Source organism: Tachypleus tridentatus, chromosome 8 (assembly GCF_004210375.1).
Source record: "Tachypleus tridentatus isolate NWPU-2018 chromosome 8, ASM421037v1, whole genome shotgun sequence".
In the NCBI taxonomy this organism is placed as follows: Eukaryota; Metazoa; Arthropoda; class Merostomata; order Xiphosura; family Limulidae; genus Tachypleus; species Tachypleus tridentatus.
In genome coordinates, this window is record NC_134832.1 from 44,422,194 (window position 1) to 44,441,445 (window position 19,252).

A 19,252-nucleotide genomic window follows, 5' to 3' on the forward strand; every position below is an offset into this window, starting at 1 on the left:
CTCTGCCCGCCACGGATGTCGAAACCCGGTTTCCAGCGTTGTAAGTATGTAGACGTACGTACCACTGTACCACTGGGGGGAGGGGGCGTATTATAAGTGAATAATATTGGAACTTCACGGATGTTGTTGGATCTTTGGAAAACTTTTAGTACGTTTTAGAAAAACTCCAGTTTCGTAATGTGATGCTCTACATTACGTATAAAAGCCTGAGATTTATACACATCAGTGACAACACAACTTGCATTATCGTGAAGCATTTACGAATTTATTACAATTATTATTTGTTAAAAATAAAATATGATATAGTATACAGTTCAGTTAAGTTTGTCTGTCAGTATAGATAATGAATCTTGTTCAGGGGTGCGGGCAGAAATCTGTTAAGAGGATGCTGTTTTTCGAGGAAAAGAAAATTAGTGGCAAAGCCATACTAGACGAGGGAAGAGGTTCGTGCGCATGCGTCCTCAGAAAGCGTTTGTACTTTTTACTGAAAATGGTGCATTTTGATGGTATCTGAGGCTGTTTTTGCATCTTTTAAGTGCACTTTATACATTTATGGTTGTTATTTAGAGAGTTTAATTGCACCCTCCACACTACCCTGTCTACGCAATAAACATAACTTAGGTTGTTAATACTCGAAGACTGGTTTCTACGAATAGATTTGATTTATTTCATAGGTTGTCTTGAGATTAACTTACACAATGTACATGATTTCTGTAAACTTCCATTTTTACTGCAGAGAGTTTTTGCACTATGTCTCGTAAACTCTGAATAATTAATTTAAAGTATAAACTTTCAGTGTACAAGTTATCCGAAAAGTTTGAAAACACAGGAACTGTAACGAATCTTACATAATATGTTCCACATGCCAACATTGTAATTTGAAACAAATTTGGATCAACAGTAGGACTAATTCGACCTTCTCAGGTTTTGACAGCCCCACAATCTGAAATTAAGAAAACCTGCAAATTACCTGTGGTTCCAGACTTTTCGAACACTCTGTATAGCTTTGTGGTATATTTTAAAAATTAAAAGTAATGGGTAAACACTGCTTCAGCACTATGTTGTATCATTTTAAGATTACTTTGATACATGTATCCGCCTGAAATACAGATATCTTTGTCACAAATGAGGTTATGAGGCTTGTCGCAGACATTATAGCCGTTCTGCTTCAATCATGATATAATTTTAATTAACAGCTACGGTCTTCTGAATAGATTTTTAGAAGTACAAACAGCTTGATATTATTGGAATGCCAATGCTCAGACTCTAATGGATTAAAAGAAAGCAGTATTTTATAGCTGTATTATATGACTATCATAAAGTTGTACGATAAACTGTCTGGGACGTGACCACCGTGACTATCAAGTTTTGAATTTCAACGTCAAAAAAAGGAGCAAATGGTTCTTTAAATACATTTACAGTAGCATTTACTAACTTAGAAATACAGGAATTTTGTTTAAAATTGTGTTGTAATTAATTACACAATCCTACTGCGTGTCACTTATATAATAATTCTACTTTGTTGAAATTCATACTCTTATTTAATTTTAATAAACTTACGTTGTGTATACCTTTTAAGTCCTCAAAGTACTTGAATTTTTGGTCTAATTAGAAATTTTAATTGTTATATTAAATTAGTCCAGCGATGGCCTTTGTTCGTTGACTGCTGATTCTCAGAACTTCCAATTAGCCATAGCTATTGTAGTAATAACTTAAAGGTTTGTTGATTGTCTGCTTGTGTCGTAATTTTAAAACTACAGCCTTATATGCAGCGGTGTTATAGCTGTCCAATGCCGAAAAATATTTAATCTCATCTACTCAGTTCTCATTGGAAGTCTATTTTTGAATTTTAAAAAAAGGAGCAATCATATCTTTTTTGAATAAAATTATAGTCGTTGAAGCTGTCAGAAGCTTTTCACTTGTTTTAGAACAAATTCATAACAGAAACTATACTTGTATAAAACTACGAAAAGCCTTTTACTAAAAATACAGATATAAACTTCGCGTGTTGACATTTATTATCACAAATGAAATGCATCAAGTTTTCCGATAGAATGAAGAGTTTTGAACATATCAAAAGTACGACTTACTTTTTTTTTCTTTTGTTATTAGGCAACGGAAGAAAACTTTGATGTTGTCTGTTCCTCGGAATGTAAGCTGGAATGGGTGAGTAAGCGATAAGTTATTGAATGTAAGCTGGAATGGGTGAGTAAGCGATAAGTTATTGACAGAAGCTCTGTGTTTGTCTGTTTTTTTAAGTGACACACACGTGTCTGTTAAAATTTTTATTGGAATTTTTATAGTTGAAAGTTTAAGTCTAATGGAAATGGGAAAATTTTAATGTCCTAATTCACACATTGGAATAACTTCTAGGCTTTATTAATATAGTTTTAACAAAACATTCGACACAGATTTGATATGACAAGGTATATACAATATATATATATACACATTTTTTATTCGTATTAGTACAAACTCGTATCGTTCACACATTTTCACATCAATGAGGATGAAGTAATACCTTGACCAGCTCTGATATTAACATAAAGATTTTCAATGTCTACGTCATCATAAGCGAATGGAAAATTGTGTTACATCCTGCCGTTGAAGTTAGTTGTCAGTTAACAGTTGTAAAACAAGTGATTAAAGTAAAAGCATGCGTAGTTGGTTAATACTTACAATTATGTATATATACGTTCATAGATACAGATGGACAAACAGAAAGACAAACAGATATTTAGAATTTCCCAACATAAACTTTTCTGTAAGTTTAAAACGTTCTATAATTCCAAATTTTCAAGCGTTGCTCAATAATTTGGCATGATGATCACGGACCAATAATTAACTAAGTCAACTTTTCTGTTATTCAACATGTATAATGTTACTAAATCTGTATAATTTTTAATAAAATTAGAATTTGATGTAATTTTACTACAAAGTAGTTAGGTGTATATAATGTTTGTTCATTCGTTTTAGTTGGTTGAAAAAAATATTCAGGTAAAATTCAGGTTTATTTTTATATTCGAAAAAACTGCACAACCGTGACTGTCTGAGGGTTGTAACCTGAATTTAATGTTATAACCCTCGATCTTACCGCTGATTTACCAGCGGGAGTGTAAAAATTGAATAATGTTTACTGGTTAGATAAGTTAACGTAAGTATTGCCAAATCTGTAATTCTTTCAATATAATCTATCGAAATATAAATATTTTAGAAGTTACGCAGGAGAAAAACAAAATAGTTCGTGAAACTTTATGGATATTAAAACAACAACAAACACCTTCACCACTAAAACGTATTTAGTGTTATTCAAAATTTCTTTTATCTAAACAATTTTCTTAAAGTAATATTCAACATGCAGTTTTTGGTTGTTTTTTTTTTGTAAATAATAATATGTAGGATTGACCTCCATAAAACGACTAAGCTGGAAATTACTGAAATTTCTTGTTGAAAGTTAATGTAATAAAATCTTGAATGGTTTTCGGATTAGAAATAAAATTTCATTAAAAGCCCTTTGTAACTTGGCAGTGTTTGCATTACAAAGTAAACAACAGGAAGATCTTTGGTCGAAAGAATCGTTGATCAGAAATGTTGATGTGACCCTAAAGGCACAAAGTCCGACTTAATTATCTTCCTAATTCCAGCAATAAGTAAATCAACACCTTCAGATGTTTACCAGCCTAAATTATTTAAGCCTTTTCTGAGCGTGGTCAAGCACGTGACCTTCATCGACACTATCTTCTTCCCTGTATTCCGTCAGTCAGCATTCGTCATCGTGCCTGATAAAAGTGACACTTATTATCAGATTAGACTCCATTTTGGGAAGAGTGATTTTTTGTTTTCAAAAACCGTTTCTTTTCGGTAAGGCCAAAGACACAATATCAAGGTTTGTGAGAGTGGCATAAAATCTGGGAACTGTCATAGACATTCTATAGCTAAGTCGAGCCATTCCCTGAACGAAGCATGCGTATAAACAGCACCACGTCCTTATGCTTCTCATATCCTGACAAACTTTGTTCAAACAACATATACACTAACTGAATCTATATTTATAAATCGGTTATTAGCTTTTCTTTTTTATATTAAGTATTCTTGTCATAAAAGTTTAGAATGCAACTACTGCGAAACGAGTCTGTTACTAATGCACCCTAGTGTAATCTTATAATATTATAGATTTATCATTAACATCCTAGCAAAATGAGTTGTAATTTAAAGCCTCAGCAAGTTAAACCATGAACTGATTTTGTCAGAAGACGTACATTAAACCTACAAATAAAAAATGGTGTTGTGTCTAAAAATCACCTTTTGATTTCGTTCTCCGTTCATCGATGACCCACATGGAGTAGGTTGAACATATATATAGCGTGAATAGAATTTAAAATAGTTCAGAAGAGTTTTATTATTTCAGAGATGGAAGGTGTTTGTAATATACAGTGTTGCAACCACGTGACAAACAGTTATTACTTAAGTCGTCTGATGAACAGTGTTATTCACTGTCGTCCAGGGATTCTAAATTAGACTTTATTTTTCATGTTTCTTCTACTTTTTATGTTAATATTATTCTCAGCAACATAACGTAGTAGGTGTTTATAAAAAATGTTAAAACAATTCGCAAGTTGGTACTTAGAACTGGGAATACAATATATGAGTCTGTCAACACAGGGAAAGCTGTTAAACTATCGTCCTCAGCACCTTCTACAGATAGGTCATTCCATGCAAACTTACCCAGGAGTTTCCAGTTCATGTCATACATTTCCTTGAAAAGATTCGAGCAAAAACTTTATTTTCATTTATTCAGCCATGCAGAACAGTTTTAGGATTTTGCTTGGCTGAATAAATCAAAATGAAGTTTTTGCTAGAATTTTTTTACAAGAAAAATCTATGACATGAACTGGAAAAAGTTCTTTTTTCTGGATGAGTTGGCATGGAATGACCCAGATGCTTGGAAGGTAGATTTTTATTTAATGGTATACCCTAGAATAGCTCATGCATCGTTGTTTTAAACGGGAATATGGCCCCTGCGGCTGTGAAAAACTATCTAAAAAGAAAGTACAAAGCTAAAGTGATTTGGATTACAAGGATGGTTGGTGTACGAATACAGAAATTACAGCTGATTGTTTAATATATATGTGTGTATGTATCATGTCACTAATGTGGATCTTTTTTATATATATTTTCGTTTTATTGCTAATGAATGTTGATATGTAAATGTAAAATGAATGCAGGTATCTCGCACTTTGTTCACATTAGTTTTTAATATATATACACGGCTGGTAACTTAAAAAAGAAATAAAGACATGCCATCTGATTAGCAGCTTTGGTATGTGTCAAGAAATCATTGGTAACATGCTGACTAGTAAATGGAAGAATAAATAGAACAATCTTCTGTGATGTCTTTATTTTTTACTTGTTTTTGGCATTTATAATTTCTTTGTTATTTTGACGTTTATTAGAATTAATTTGGTATAAGGCTAACAGTTAATGGTTGTTCTAACTATCATGAATTGTTTCTTTGGGTTTTAAATACAAAGCTACACAATAGACTGCCTGCGTTCTTCTAGAGTAACTTTAGAGGACTAAACCACTGTTTGCATCTTTCTATTGTTTTCTATTAACTTATACAAATAATATCTTGTGGAATATGTTGACTATTGTATCACTGCATATAATTTATAGAAACATTACTCTGCAACAATTAATTTTGTCTGAGCTTACTGTTTCATCTTGTTGTTTGTATATTAAGTTTTTAACCTTGAGTTATGAACATTTTCTCTAACTTTTAGTCAGTTTGATGACTTATGTTTTATTCTCTGTCTTTTTGCCTCGGTTATATGATTTTTTGGCATCTGAACTCTAAACTCTATGTTTGCCGTTTCGTTCAGTGTGTTTGTGTTTCTAATCAATACTTCTATTCTAATTTTATGGTATCATACATCAATACAACTCATAGCTTTGTGTATATGTCCAGCCACAGTACCTTCTCCCACGGTTCTGGAGCCAGTAGGACTAAACTTGGCTAAAACGCTCCTAGAGAGCCACTCAGACGTGATGAGAATAGGTTTTTCACATATTTTAACTCGATTCTGCCATCGTAATTTGTTTCTGGTCCCCTCGTGGTTCCGGTGCACCATTTTGAAACTTTTTTCACACTCCAAACTTGGCATACGTACTTAGGTACCATATGAGAAAAGATCCTTAATGGGTTCCTTTCGGGTCTAGAATTCCCTACACTCATAATTGAAGATAGTGCAGGAGCTTGATCGGTACATTGGTTGCTCTGTATAAAACGAGGAGACCTTTGAACATAGCAGTGATACCTTTATGAATATTTTTGGTTTGTTTCCTTCGAATTTGTTTAGTTTGTTCAATGTTCAAAGCCTTTGTGTCAGATTATGTTCATTTCAGAAATTTAAATCTTGTGGTTGTTGTTATTTATTTCAATGTTTCTGATGTGGAACTTGTTGCAAAATTATTTTGCATTGTGTGTGTTTTCTTATAGTAAAGCCATATTTGGCTACTTGCTGTGTCCGCCGAGTGGAATCGAACTCCTGATTACAGCGTTATAAATTACAAAACTTACCGTTTTCTTATCAGGGAATATTATTTCGTAATAGCGAACTCTTAACTTTGATATTCTATTTCTTCTGTGATTATAGATTTTATAGTAATTTGGATTTAAAGTGCTTTACTTTTACCATCCATCTGAGCTTTGCCGTATGGTAGGCCCGGCATGGCCAAGCGTGTTAAGGCGTGCGACTCGTAATCTGAGGGTCGCGGGTTCGCATCCCCGTCGTGCCAAACATGCTCGCCCTTTCAGCCGTGGGGGCATTATAATGTTACGGTCAATCCCACTATTCGTTGGTAAAAGAGTAGCCCAAGAGTTGGCGGTGGGTGGTGATGACTAGCTGCCTTCCCTCTAGTCTTACACTGCTAAATTAGGGACGGCTAGCACAGATAGCCATCGAATAGCTTTGTGCGAAATTCAAAACAAACAAACAAAAGCCATTTGGTAACCAGGCATATATTAATCTTTTTTGATTAAATTTAACTCGTGAATATTTTATTTTTTACACCACCCTTTGCGAGCGCAGATCCAAAAATTTGGAGAAACAAAGAGACAAATAAAGTCAGGGGTGTAATGAAAGGCGTTAGGGACTTTTAATAACCCATCATATCATAGAAAAAATTTACTGTCCCTTTGAATTTTAAAAATGACCACGAGGAGCGTTATCGCTTAACTTGGGAAATACTGTAATAGCCCTTCATACCAGAGAAAAGTACGAACTAATAATAATAAAAGTGATAGTGTGCTATCAGAGTCGAGACAAGCTCTAATATAAGAAACCTAATCGAATTAGTAGATAGCACACAAAACTTCCTAATAAGAATACCCAAGATTGATTTGTGGCCTCTACTACCATAAACCATCCATAGGACCTTCCTGAAGACAGCGTGAATAAGCAGCTAAAATGTAGGATAAAAAAAAACACAATAAAATATACTAATGAGATATATATATATAACTACTTAATAAAGAGCTTAGATTACTACGAGGTTAATAAATTATTTAGTTTTACCATGTACTGGCACTTGTGACAAAAATACTCTTTGGACATAAATTGCCTGAAATGTTTGTTAAATTATGAATTGTACCAAAATAAGATAAATTCAAACTTCTGGTGATATTGGTATTTCCTATGGTCATTTGGAACCTTGGATCGATAAATGTTTCGATTTTTGTATTGAGGCCTTTTCAACTCTATACTGTGTCTATAGTACTTACAGTTTCGATAAAATTGCGGTTTGTCAGCTTAGAATTCACTACAAGAAAGCTATGAATGAATATGTTGTGTAAAATATTTGTTAAAATATCTTTCTTAACAAAATGAATGGTAATAAAAGTCACACTTATTTGGTATGAACCAATTTATAATTCTGAGGTTACCCCCAAGTGACACAGCGTGTCTCAGGACTCACATCACTAGAAACCAGGTTTCGATACCCGTGGTGGCCAGACCACAGATTGCCCATTGTGTAGCTTTGTGCTTAATTCTACAACACTCATTCACTCAATTCTGGGATTCCAGAAAATCGACAGCAGTTTCTTAGGGTCAGGTCCGTAAGCCCAGCTCAACTGCAAACATCCCCATTTCCGTACTAAACTCAGTTAACGATTTTAGAGCGGTATTCTCAGTTGAAAACAATACCATGCAAGGACTGCTGCGGGTGTGTGAATCCTCGTCCATTTGTAAGATACAAAAATCAATGCAGTTGTTTAGAAAAATGTAGAAGATAGGGCACAGGTTGTTGCACCTGGCGTCCTGTCAATCGGTGGGACCAAATTACAAAAACATTGTGCAACATTAACATTTTGATCACACTAATAATCTACCGAAAAAAGGGCACACTTCTTCAAAGATGTTTGACAAACTGCTGTTATTTATCCCTAACTGATGTGGGTTTCTCTGAGAATTGTGACTTGGGATCTTTTAAGCAATGGAATGTTGAATATCTTAATAAGGAATTGTAAATTATGAGGTTGTTTGTAAGCTACTCGAGGGCTATCTGTGCTAGCCGTCCCTAATTTAGCAGTGTAAGACTAGAGGGAAGGCAGCTAGTCATCACCCCCCACCGCCAACTCTTGGGCTACTCTTTTACCAACGAATAGTGGGATTGATTGTAATATTATAACGCTGCCACGGCTAAAAGGACGAGCATGTTTGGCGCGACGGGGTGCGAACCCGCGACCCTCAGATTACGAGTCGCACGCCTTAACACACTTGGCTATACCGGGTCGGTAAATTATGAGAGCCATCTTAACTGAAAATTAAAGACAGGGAATATAAATCTGTTTATGGTACTAAGATTTAGCTCTGATTTTCTGCAAACCTAATAAATTTCCAATTGAACATCAGTGTCTATACTAAACAATATTAATATAAGATTACGTAACAAATATTTTATTTTTGTATTCATAATGTATATATTTAACATGATTTTCTTTTGTGTTTTAAGCACAAAACTATATAAAGCTCACTGCGGGTATCGAAATTCGATTTTTAGCAATATAGAACCTTAGATTTAACGCTGAATAACTAAGACGAGGGAGTCCTTAATCATGAATGGAGGTTTAAAGTTCAATTCACTTTTGCGTGTTTTTTTATGACACCGCATGTTACGAGAGTGTAATCAAGGCTTTACAATCCTTCTTACCGAGGTCCGGTATAGTCAGATAATTTGAATCCCAATCACACCAAACATATTTGCCCTTTTAGTCATGTGGAGCATTATAGTGTTACAGAAAGTCCCACTATTCGTTGGTAAAAAAGTAGCTTAAGAGTTGGCAGTGGGTGGTGATGACTAGCTGCCTTCTCTGATGTCTTACACTGCCAAATTAGGGATGACTAGCGCAGATAGCCTTTGCGCGAAATTCAAAACAAATCAAAATCATTATTATCGATACGCAGGGTGAGGAACCAGAGGGATTGAGATATCATCCTCCCAGATTTACCCGTGATGAGAGTAGCTTAAAATATTTTAATAATTTTATGGCCGTCATAGATGTTCACAATTTACCATGTGCAATTTAGGAATTTCTTCTTTTTAAGTCTATAACTGCCACTAAGTGTTAACTTAGTATGATATTCAAATAAAAATATTTCTCTGTCTCTGTCACTACGACTCCATCCGTCCAGTGGCACAGCAGTACGTTTGCTAAGTTACAGTACTATAAATCTGGTTTTGATACCCATGGTGAACAGAGTCCAATGTGTAGTTTTGTGCTTAATCACAAACAAAGATCTCTCTGTACGTGAGTTCGTTGACTTCTTATATAGAGTTTTACCTTATACTTTAAGTTTCACCTTTAGAAGTTTTACATCTTATGTTTAGTTTTGCTTGAATGGATTTATTGAATAAAACCATCCTATGCTGACTTTATCATCCGTCCTGCGTATAAAATAATGTCATATTTAGGCTTTTGTTTACCATTGACTCCAGCAAAGATAAATTCTAATATTGAAATGATACCCAGCCAATGGTATATGGTAGATAAGATACAGGTATAAAATGCCATCCTTATACAACTCTAATTAAAAGAAAAAAATCTGGAAAAACATCTGTAACTTAGCTGATTTTTATCACGAATATTAGTCTTAGTGTTTCCAAATTGAAGTCATACAGTCTCAATCTGTTAGCAGCGTTGTTATTCCATTCTTCTTACTAATATAGGTTTCACATTTTTTATAAAGAAAAGTATGATGTTTACGGATTGGTGTTCTAATATTTTTTGCCTCCATGTCTGAGCCCCAAAATGTTACTTTGATTCAATGTTATTGGAAACCCAAGGTGCTGAGTGTATCAAAAGGAAATATTGTGTTTTTTCATTTGTGGTCAAGCTTTACATCAAAACACTAAGCGTTTTCACTGTATTATTCAGTATTTATTTCGATAAGTTTTTGTAAAGTGAAATGTTATAATTACTAAACACAACAACATGTTTATTTACTAGTTGTTACTCTACTGTGTTTTAAAAACCAACATGATAAAACATATCATAATTTACCATTGTTTTATCTATGTATCTCAGTTCTTTTATATTTTTAGGACAAAAAACTCATATTTATTTCTTTAGTCTCTGTTGTAAGTGATTTTTAATCAAAGTACAGAAATTATTTTCGAAGTGCAGAACATTAACTTTGCTTTTCCTGTTTTTCTAGGCTTGATTGTAAGTTACTGATTAATCATGAACATTTCAACTATATATAACCTTCCCCCCGTTTGGAGTTGGTCCAAAATTGTAATCTAGTTTGGCCTCTTTACGTAGATATTTCAACTACTTTATATGTGTAAGCCAAACTGTATACGCGGTTTCCCATTATCTAGGTTTAAGATGTAAGATTTTGAGCAGCAGTTGTAGATTGCGCATACTTACAATAGTCCTGCAGTGTAATTTCTAGTTCAGAGGACTCGTCCGTAATGCTGCCATGTCCAAAGTACACCACTCCTCACTGCATGCTTTCAGTGAATAATTTAGAATAGAAGGATTTCGATTTCCCACTGCCTGTTTTAACAGTTTGATCGTAGAGAAATCCATAGGCGACTTGATAAATACTTCTTCGTATGTAATGGCGTGAATACCCGTTTCATTTTCAAGCTGATTGAGGTATGCGACGATGTAACAAATATATCATGGAAATAACTTGTGTACACGTGACTTTTATCGCTTTTTCCAGACGGAGATTCTTCTTGATTGTGTTGGCGAGTTTTATAATTTTGTGTTTGTGGATTATAAACTATTACAAGACACCGCACGTTATTTACTACGTCTGGAGTATAACTTGTTGCAATTTTTTGTTTTTTCTAGATGGTCCTGGTATATCTAGTTAATTCATATTATTTTATTTTCCAATGCCATTAAGTACAAGACATGTTTGATTGTAATTAAGCACATAGCTATACCATGGGCTATTTGTGTTCTACTCACCACGGGTATCGAACGAAACCCAGTTTCTAGGTTTGTAAGTACAAAGAAATGTCGCTGTGCTACTGAGAAGTACAAGATATATTTCCGTACTGGAAGTTAGAAATTTTAGACCTAAAGACAGTTTTGTGATCAAAGTGCATGAATATTTTGTGGCGGAGAAGACTGTTACATAGCATTCCTTAAAGTGATCAGTTTTAGGTGATTATCTACAAAATTCTAAACAGTGTCAAATGCAGTTCTTATACATCCTGTTCCATCGCGAATTTATATCAGCTGTGTTGTTACGTAACTTACTGATTTGGATTTTGAAAATTGCTTTACCATTATGTACTTAATCCTCTCTAAACCAATGTTATACGAAAATTTGTTCCGAAACACTAAACTCCAGCCTTGCCCTTTATGTTTTATTGTTGTTGCTTTTGTCATAAGAAATCTGTTCCAAAACTATACCTTAACCTCGTTCTTTCTATTTGTTTCAAAGCCATTTCCCTTTCTGGTTTTCTGGTTATCTTGTATAAAGTGTGTGTCAAACTATTAAACACTAACCTTGGTCTTTCTTCTTTTCTCGAAACATTTAGAGCTAATTTTACTTTATTTATTCCTTTATATTTCTATGTGTTTATTTCAATAATCCTTAAACTTGATGCTCTCTTTTTAGTAGAACTAACTTTGCTTTCACTGAACAGAGCAAGAATGTTTTGTCTTGGTTTTTATAGTAACGTATTTATTGAACTCGTTAACTATACTATCTCTACATTTGCGTTTTATATTACGTTTTCTAATACAAACACACTCTCTCTAAATCTTGATGGTTCTATTTTTATTTAAATTTTATTGTTAATTTACTCTATGGCTTAATATATACAACTTTAATATTGTTCACTCTTTAGTTTTCTACTTAGTTTGTTTTACTCCTGTTGACTTTCTTCCTTTTTTTATAGAACATTTAATTAGTTTTGACATCAGAAATTTTCTTTTTAGGTAAACGTTCACTACTTGCAAGCTCTCGATGCGCCTACTAAAACCTCTCAATGTCAACTCTTTTTTAAATAATGTAACGATTTTAAAGATTTAATTTATTCTTGACAAGCATTATTATAAACATGTATATATTGTTCTAAAACTAGATGCTTCCAAAATTGGAGGCCCCCAGTGGCTCAGCGGTATGTCTGCGGACTTACAACGCTAAAAACCGGGTTTCAATACCCTTGGTGGGCAGAGCACAGATAGCCCATTGAGTAGCTTTGTGCTTAATTCAAAACAACAACATCAAAAATCGGAAGTAAACAATCATAGTTTAAATCATAACTACCATTTCAACGCGAATTAATTATAATGATAAAACTGCCCAGTTTACTAAATACAAAACTTCACTTTTAACAACATAAAAGTTTTGTTTACTTTGTAAACAAATTTTCCAGCTTGCTTTCACATAGAACCATACGAATGTTTAAAATTTTTAAAGTCTTATCGTATATGGGTAAGTTGCCTTTGACAGGTATATGAGAGCTAGTAAGAAGTGTTTATAGTAATACATAATGATTCTCATTCATGCTTTAAACACGAAAAATATTGTAAACCTATTTAGGCAATGAGTTGATCATAATTTAAGATGCAATGTCGTAATAGTTGATCGTTCAAAGTGAAAACTTCATCCAGTGAACAAGCGTCAGTATTTACTGAAATAAAAAAAAAACTATTTAAGTAAATCGTTTAACTCACACAATTACCCTAAAAAATTATTTGTTGAAATTATTGTTTTGTTGTATTTGCGTGTCCTCTCGTAACTATGGTCTCTAAACATGCTATCTTTGTCACGAAGTACTAGAACCCCAAGCTCAATCTCCCTTATTTTTTCTGAATTTTGTGACAACGTAAGCCTTTAAACATCTTATCGTGAAGTTAGTTCACGGAGTTTGATGCAAATCTCAGAAAACTCTCTAACGCTATTTCTTCTGCTTTTATTATTTAATAAGATCCTTCACTAAACCTTACCTTTCTTTCTTTTTATGAGTTATTATTCTAATACAATTGAATTTTGTTCGAGAGCACACCTGATCTTGCTTTCATAGATTGTAGAAAATTTATCTCGGAGTACAAAACCACAAGCTTTTGTTTTACTTAGATTATGTTAATGTTTGCTTTAGCTTTTATAGCAGGGCTATAATTTTTCTTTCTCTTCTCTTTGTTTCTGCGGATTTTATCGTAAGTATTGTTAGAAACAAACAAAAAACCTTACCTAGCACTCTTTTCCCTTTTTTCTTCCATGATTTTGTAATTCGATTCTCCTAATCCCCAGTGTTAACTTTACAGAATTACAATACTAAAATCAGGGGTTCGATTGTTCGCGGTGTACAAGGCGGAGATAGCTTTGTGCTAAAGTAAAACAACAAACATCGTTTTTGTCTCTTGCTTCTTGAAGTTCTAATATATTTTACTTTTGATTTATTGTAACAAGAATGAATGCACAATATACATATTGTTTTTAGTACCTTCTTTTATTGTTTTCTGTTTGGGTTTTATAGTGATTCTATTTCATCACAAAACGAATTTTTGGTTCCTCTCTAATACGAAGTTTTCATTGTTTACCACATAAAACGTATCTCTAAACTTTCTTTTAGTCGCCTAGGTCTAATAATATTGTGAACTAGCTTTATCTCCCTAGTGGCACAGCGGCATATCTGCGGACTCACGTCGCTAGAATCCAGGTTTCGATACCCGTGGTAGCAGAGCACAGATGGCTTATTATCCAATTTTTGCTTCATTTAGGACATTAAATCATAACCTTGAGTCTTCCTTGTTCATAAGTTTCATAGTATGTTTGTTTCTTTGGCCATTGAAAAATGTTAAGTTCAAAAGCATTATTTTATATTTCTTAAACATTTTCTTCAGATGAACCATTTCAAGCTTGTTGTGTGCAGGTTTATCCACAATAATGAAATTTGTTCTCTCTCTCTTTCAATGGTTATCTTTTTCTTCTTGTCCCCCGCTAGTACAGCGGTATTCTACGGATTTACAACGCTAAAATCAGGGTTTCGATTCCCCTCGGTGGGCTCCGCAGATAGCCCGATGTGGCTTTGCTATAAGAAAACACACACACGCCTTTTTCTTTTCTTTTTCAAGTAAAGATTTGTAGTTATCGTTTAAGAAACATATAAGTATCTCTTTTCTGTGCTAATTCGATTAAACAGTTAATAATGCAAGAATAATGACGAGACTATGTAGGCTTTATTCTCAGGCATTTTGAAAGTTTACACAGCGTTAAATGGTAGCTTTGAACACGTCACTAAGGCCTACACAGTGGCAATATCACTAACTCACTACCTTTCTTACAGGTCATCCTATATCTTTAATCTGACTTTTATTGTTCTCAAAAGTGGATAATAATAATAATAATAATAAAAAAATCAATGAACATTTTGTTTTTATTTTTTTATTGAAAGCTAGTTTTCATTGTTTTTAAGTTTTAATTTTTTACGTATATCCGTACTCTGCAGTATTTATGCTATCCTCATGGATGATAATTATGGAAAACATCCTGAAATATTACACTTTTGACTGTCGTTTCTCGGGAATTTCTTCATAATTAATTGATTATCCGCAAATGTTGATTTTTACGAGTATAGAACGTGTACCTCTCAGTTGTTTAATGCTAGACTTCCCAGGATTCCTATTTGTAAATTTTATATCCCTAACCTAGGAAAACTGTCTTCAACCAATCAGGCCCTTCCGTTAGGCTACACATCAGCACTTGTGGTCCATTTATCTATATCATCACATATAGAGAGTAGCTCTGCTTGAAGTGACTATTGTTAAACAGCAATTATACAGTGGGGCCCTTCGTGGTTCCCTAATAGGGAACTTCCTCATTACCCATAGCAACGTGTTAATGTCCCACTATCACAGCCACTAAAGTGAAGACTGTGTATTATATATACACTAACGCTTATGACGGACAAGCATAAATACTGTACCTGATGTACACAGATAATTATGTGTGTAAGTCAGTAAAGAAAGGAAAACGTTGCATACACAAAAAACATTGCTGCACAGTGTGTTACAAGAAAGCTAAACGTTATTCAACTTTTTTTTAAATTTCAAACTAGCGTTTCCAGCTGTTGCATAGAACAGCGGTTTGTAATCATCAAATAACAAAAGGGTGGATGTTTCCAAAAGGTTCATTATTATTTGATGAATATTTAAACGTTATCAGTCATTTACAAAAAATACGCATGTCAAACTATAATGACGTAATAGACACGGTGGTATAAAAACACCAATATGCAGTCTTTTATATTCAGAATTATTTTTGTTTTTTACTGTCGAATAACTACTTTTAAATTACTAGCCTGTGGTTACTTAATTTCGCAGTGGCTAAAAATTAGGCATTGAATAAACCTTATATACAATGAATGCACGTAATGTTAGGTTACGTTGTACATTTGTAGAAATAACTATAAGGAATTTCGTTTTTTAGAGTATCTTAGTGGACATCTCAGAAACTAGATGTTTCTAGTTAATTTCCGATTTAATAACAATCCAATTCCCATATTTTGCAGTAAAAAAGAAACTAAAAATTTACTCTCGGTGTCGGTGTTCACACCAAACGGGCCCTTCATGGTCAGGTGGTTGAAGCACACGACTCGTAATCCGAGACTCACACCAAACATCCTCGCCCTTTCAGCCATGGGAGCGTTATAATGTAACGGTCAATCCCGCTATTCGTTGGTAAAATAATAGCCCAAGAGTTATCAGTGGGTGGTGATTACGAGTTGCCTTCCCTCTGGTCTTACACTGCTAAATTAAGGACGGCTAGCGCAGAAAGCCCTCGTATAGCTTGGCGTGAAATTCAAAAACAAACAAACATTATACTGATTTCTCTGGTTTTTGGGACAGGAGTGCAAAATATATGCACCAGACAAAGACAGGAATGATAATCGTAATAATGCCCTTTTTTTCAGTCAAACCAAACTTATAATATGATATCTCACAATCTTGTTTGGAGTGCCCAACTGACAGCTTACATGCTGAACTTACTTTTCATCCAAATATATTAATTTTGATTAGAGGTATATGCTCAGGTAGTTTTTGTTTTCTTTTACCCTCACAATAGCGGGAGATTAGATAATTAATGGTAAATTATCTAAGGCCACGGACAAGAAGATGGCGAAACAAGATGGAATTTACTTAAGTTAGGGAAAAGAGTGCACAACTCAGAGCTTCGTTTGTAATTCTGTAAAGTTCATGTTTTGATAGCAAATTGTCATAAAATATGATTTATTCTTACACATCGTTAGGCTTGACCGAAATTAATCTGAATAATATAAAATAAATACTTAGGCACCAAAACATCAACCTCGCTTCCTCCACCAATCAGCTATAAGTTACCAAGCCAACAAAGATAGTAGGTCAACTTTCTGGTTACTAAGGCCCAACAGACCAAAGAGAGCACAAAGTCAGTCTAAAGTCGTAGGAAATAGAACGATGTGATGCGGGTAAGGTGGTGGTTTTAAACAACAATTACTACATTTATAAAGACGTTTGAAGATAACGGAACATGGAATAATTTCCAGAGTTAAAGTTATGGAAGGGGAAGTCTAATATTAATAATGTCATACAAAGATATCGATTGATTACTTTAATTAGATCGCAAAATTCAATAATTTGCTACATGCTTGTTTCATGTAATATGAATATAATTTTGTACAGATTGCACAGTAAAAACATTAAAGTACATAATTTGTACATTAATAATGCAAAGCTAAAGCAAATTGCAATATTGCGTAGCACAGGCATTAATGTATATGATTTGTATATTAATGATATCAACCTAAAACAAGTAATTCAACTAAAATATAGGAAAATCACAATAAATGAAGTTTCAGATTAAAGTTCAAAACTTAATTCAAAACTTAACAGTTTTCAGTGGGTCAGATTATATTTAAAATATGATTTTACTAGTATTCACAATCCAGTGTAAATTACACTGTGTAACATATATTTTTATTTTTTCTTGGTTCTGGACAGAAAGTGTTATTTCTCAATTGTTTATGCCTAAAGTAAATTGAAAACACCTATTTTTCTCTTCAAACTTTGCTTTTGTGACGTGGAAGCGTATAACGAAAACATGATGGGAGACTATATTTGGGGGCTGATACATGAAACTGATTTACATTACAGTCGCAAATCTCGAAAAACTACTCACTTCTAAACATTTTTGTATAACTTTAGTATAAATACATGTACATCTTGATTCATATGTTGTTTTATTCAGACCTTATGTAAATGAAAATGTGCAAATTTGTCCGTTTTTACATAGAAAATAGATTAATTTCTAAATTTCATTATCCAGGTCACAAAAGCAAAATTTGAAGGGAATAATGACCATTTTCTGTACTTTTACAACATAAGCAATTAAGAAATAACACATACTGTCTAGGAACAAAATTTGTGTTACATAGTGTTATATCGCCTTTTCCTGAAATATGATGCTAATTATGGAATGTTACAAGTTATAAGTCATTCGTAGCTTCTTAAATAACAATCGTGAAGTCTTCTGGTGGCTTAGCGGTAAATCTGAGAGCTTGTAGCTCTTAAAATCGGGATTCTATACCCGTAGCGGGCACGTTATAGATAGCCTATTGTGTAGTTTTGTTCTTACCAACAAACAATATTGAATAAGGAAGGTACACTTCAGAGTCTAATGTTATTTTGGACTTCCAGTAGTATTCGAGACTTATTTACTGGTTTATAAAGTATAACTTGTGTTTTTTGGAAACTATTGTTTTTTATCTTCTTTCAAAGTACACATCTCTTTGTAAAATTATAAACAATAACTTGCTTATTAACCCAGTATCTCGAATATAAACATATTTAAAGCTAAGCCAACCAGTCGATGGTCAGAAGGTAATTCTTTGGCGAGTGGGCGAAGCGATGACACAATCGTCAAGATTTACAAGAAATTCGTTGAATGATATTCTCCACCCTGAACGTTTCCTTAGCATTAGTGAGGTTGTGAAAGAAAATATTTAACAAAACCATTTGGCTACGCGTAAACTTGGTTATAAACACAAAATAGATAAAAAATACCATGGTTCAAAGAATTAAAGGTCCTGGAGCCAGTTGAATTTATCTACGATAAACAGAAGAAATGTGACAGGTTACATAGACTACAAATCTCCTTCCATTGTTTGGTATATCTTTACGTATCACTTCCTTGTCTCCCGTCGTTCTCAGCAATAAAAAAAATTAAAACATTACGTCTATACAGAGTTTAATAACAAATTGTTTAACTTCAACAGTTTTCTTATTGAGTATAACGTATTAATTAGAGAAAGTTTTCTAATTAAGTTTATTCTTTAGTATACACATGTAAAAGGTATCATATTTTGTTTATTTAGATTTCGGTTTCTTTATAATACAGTTAATCCTTGTTTTATTCAACATTTTAAATTACGATATTTATGTTAAAAATAGATGTAATACTCACGTACAACGTTAATTTCAGTGTAAAGATGGCTGTAAAAAGTGGACACTTGCTGTTAGCGATTCCTGCCAAGAAACATGTGTAAGTATAGATGTGTTTGTCATTTTCGTACAGTCAAAAGTGAAAAGTGTTTAGTATATTTTCTAATATTACATTTTGATCTTATACTACATGGTCTGTAAGAGTAAAACAAAGATTCAAGAAAAAATGCTTGAAACAATTTTAACAGTACTATTGTATGTTATATCCACTCTTTTTCGTTATTTTTTTCCTGTTTTGTA

General features: G+C 33.4%; 1 protein-coding gene across 3 annotated transcripts in view; it reads left to right on the forward strand.

Annotated features, from left to right (window-relative positions):
- The window catches only part of LOC143222320 (proto-oncogene tyrosine-protein kinase ROS-like), a 79,129-nt gene that overhangs the window by 31,188 nt on the left and 28,689 nt on the right, over window positions 1–19,252 (forward strand). For 2 of the 3 annotated variants that reach the window (XM_076448686.1, XM_076448687.1), the window contains exons 2-3: window positions 2,113–2,166; window positions 18,993–19,052. In XM_076448686.1, the coding sequence (XP_076304801.1) occupies window positions 2,113–2,166; window positions 18,993–19,052 (114 nt within the window). The remainder of the gene's footprint in view (window positions 1–2,112; window positions 2,167–18,992; window positions 19,053–19,252) is intronic. The other variant, XM_076448688.1, reaches the window with a different exon arrangement.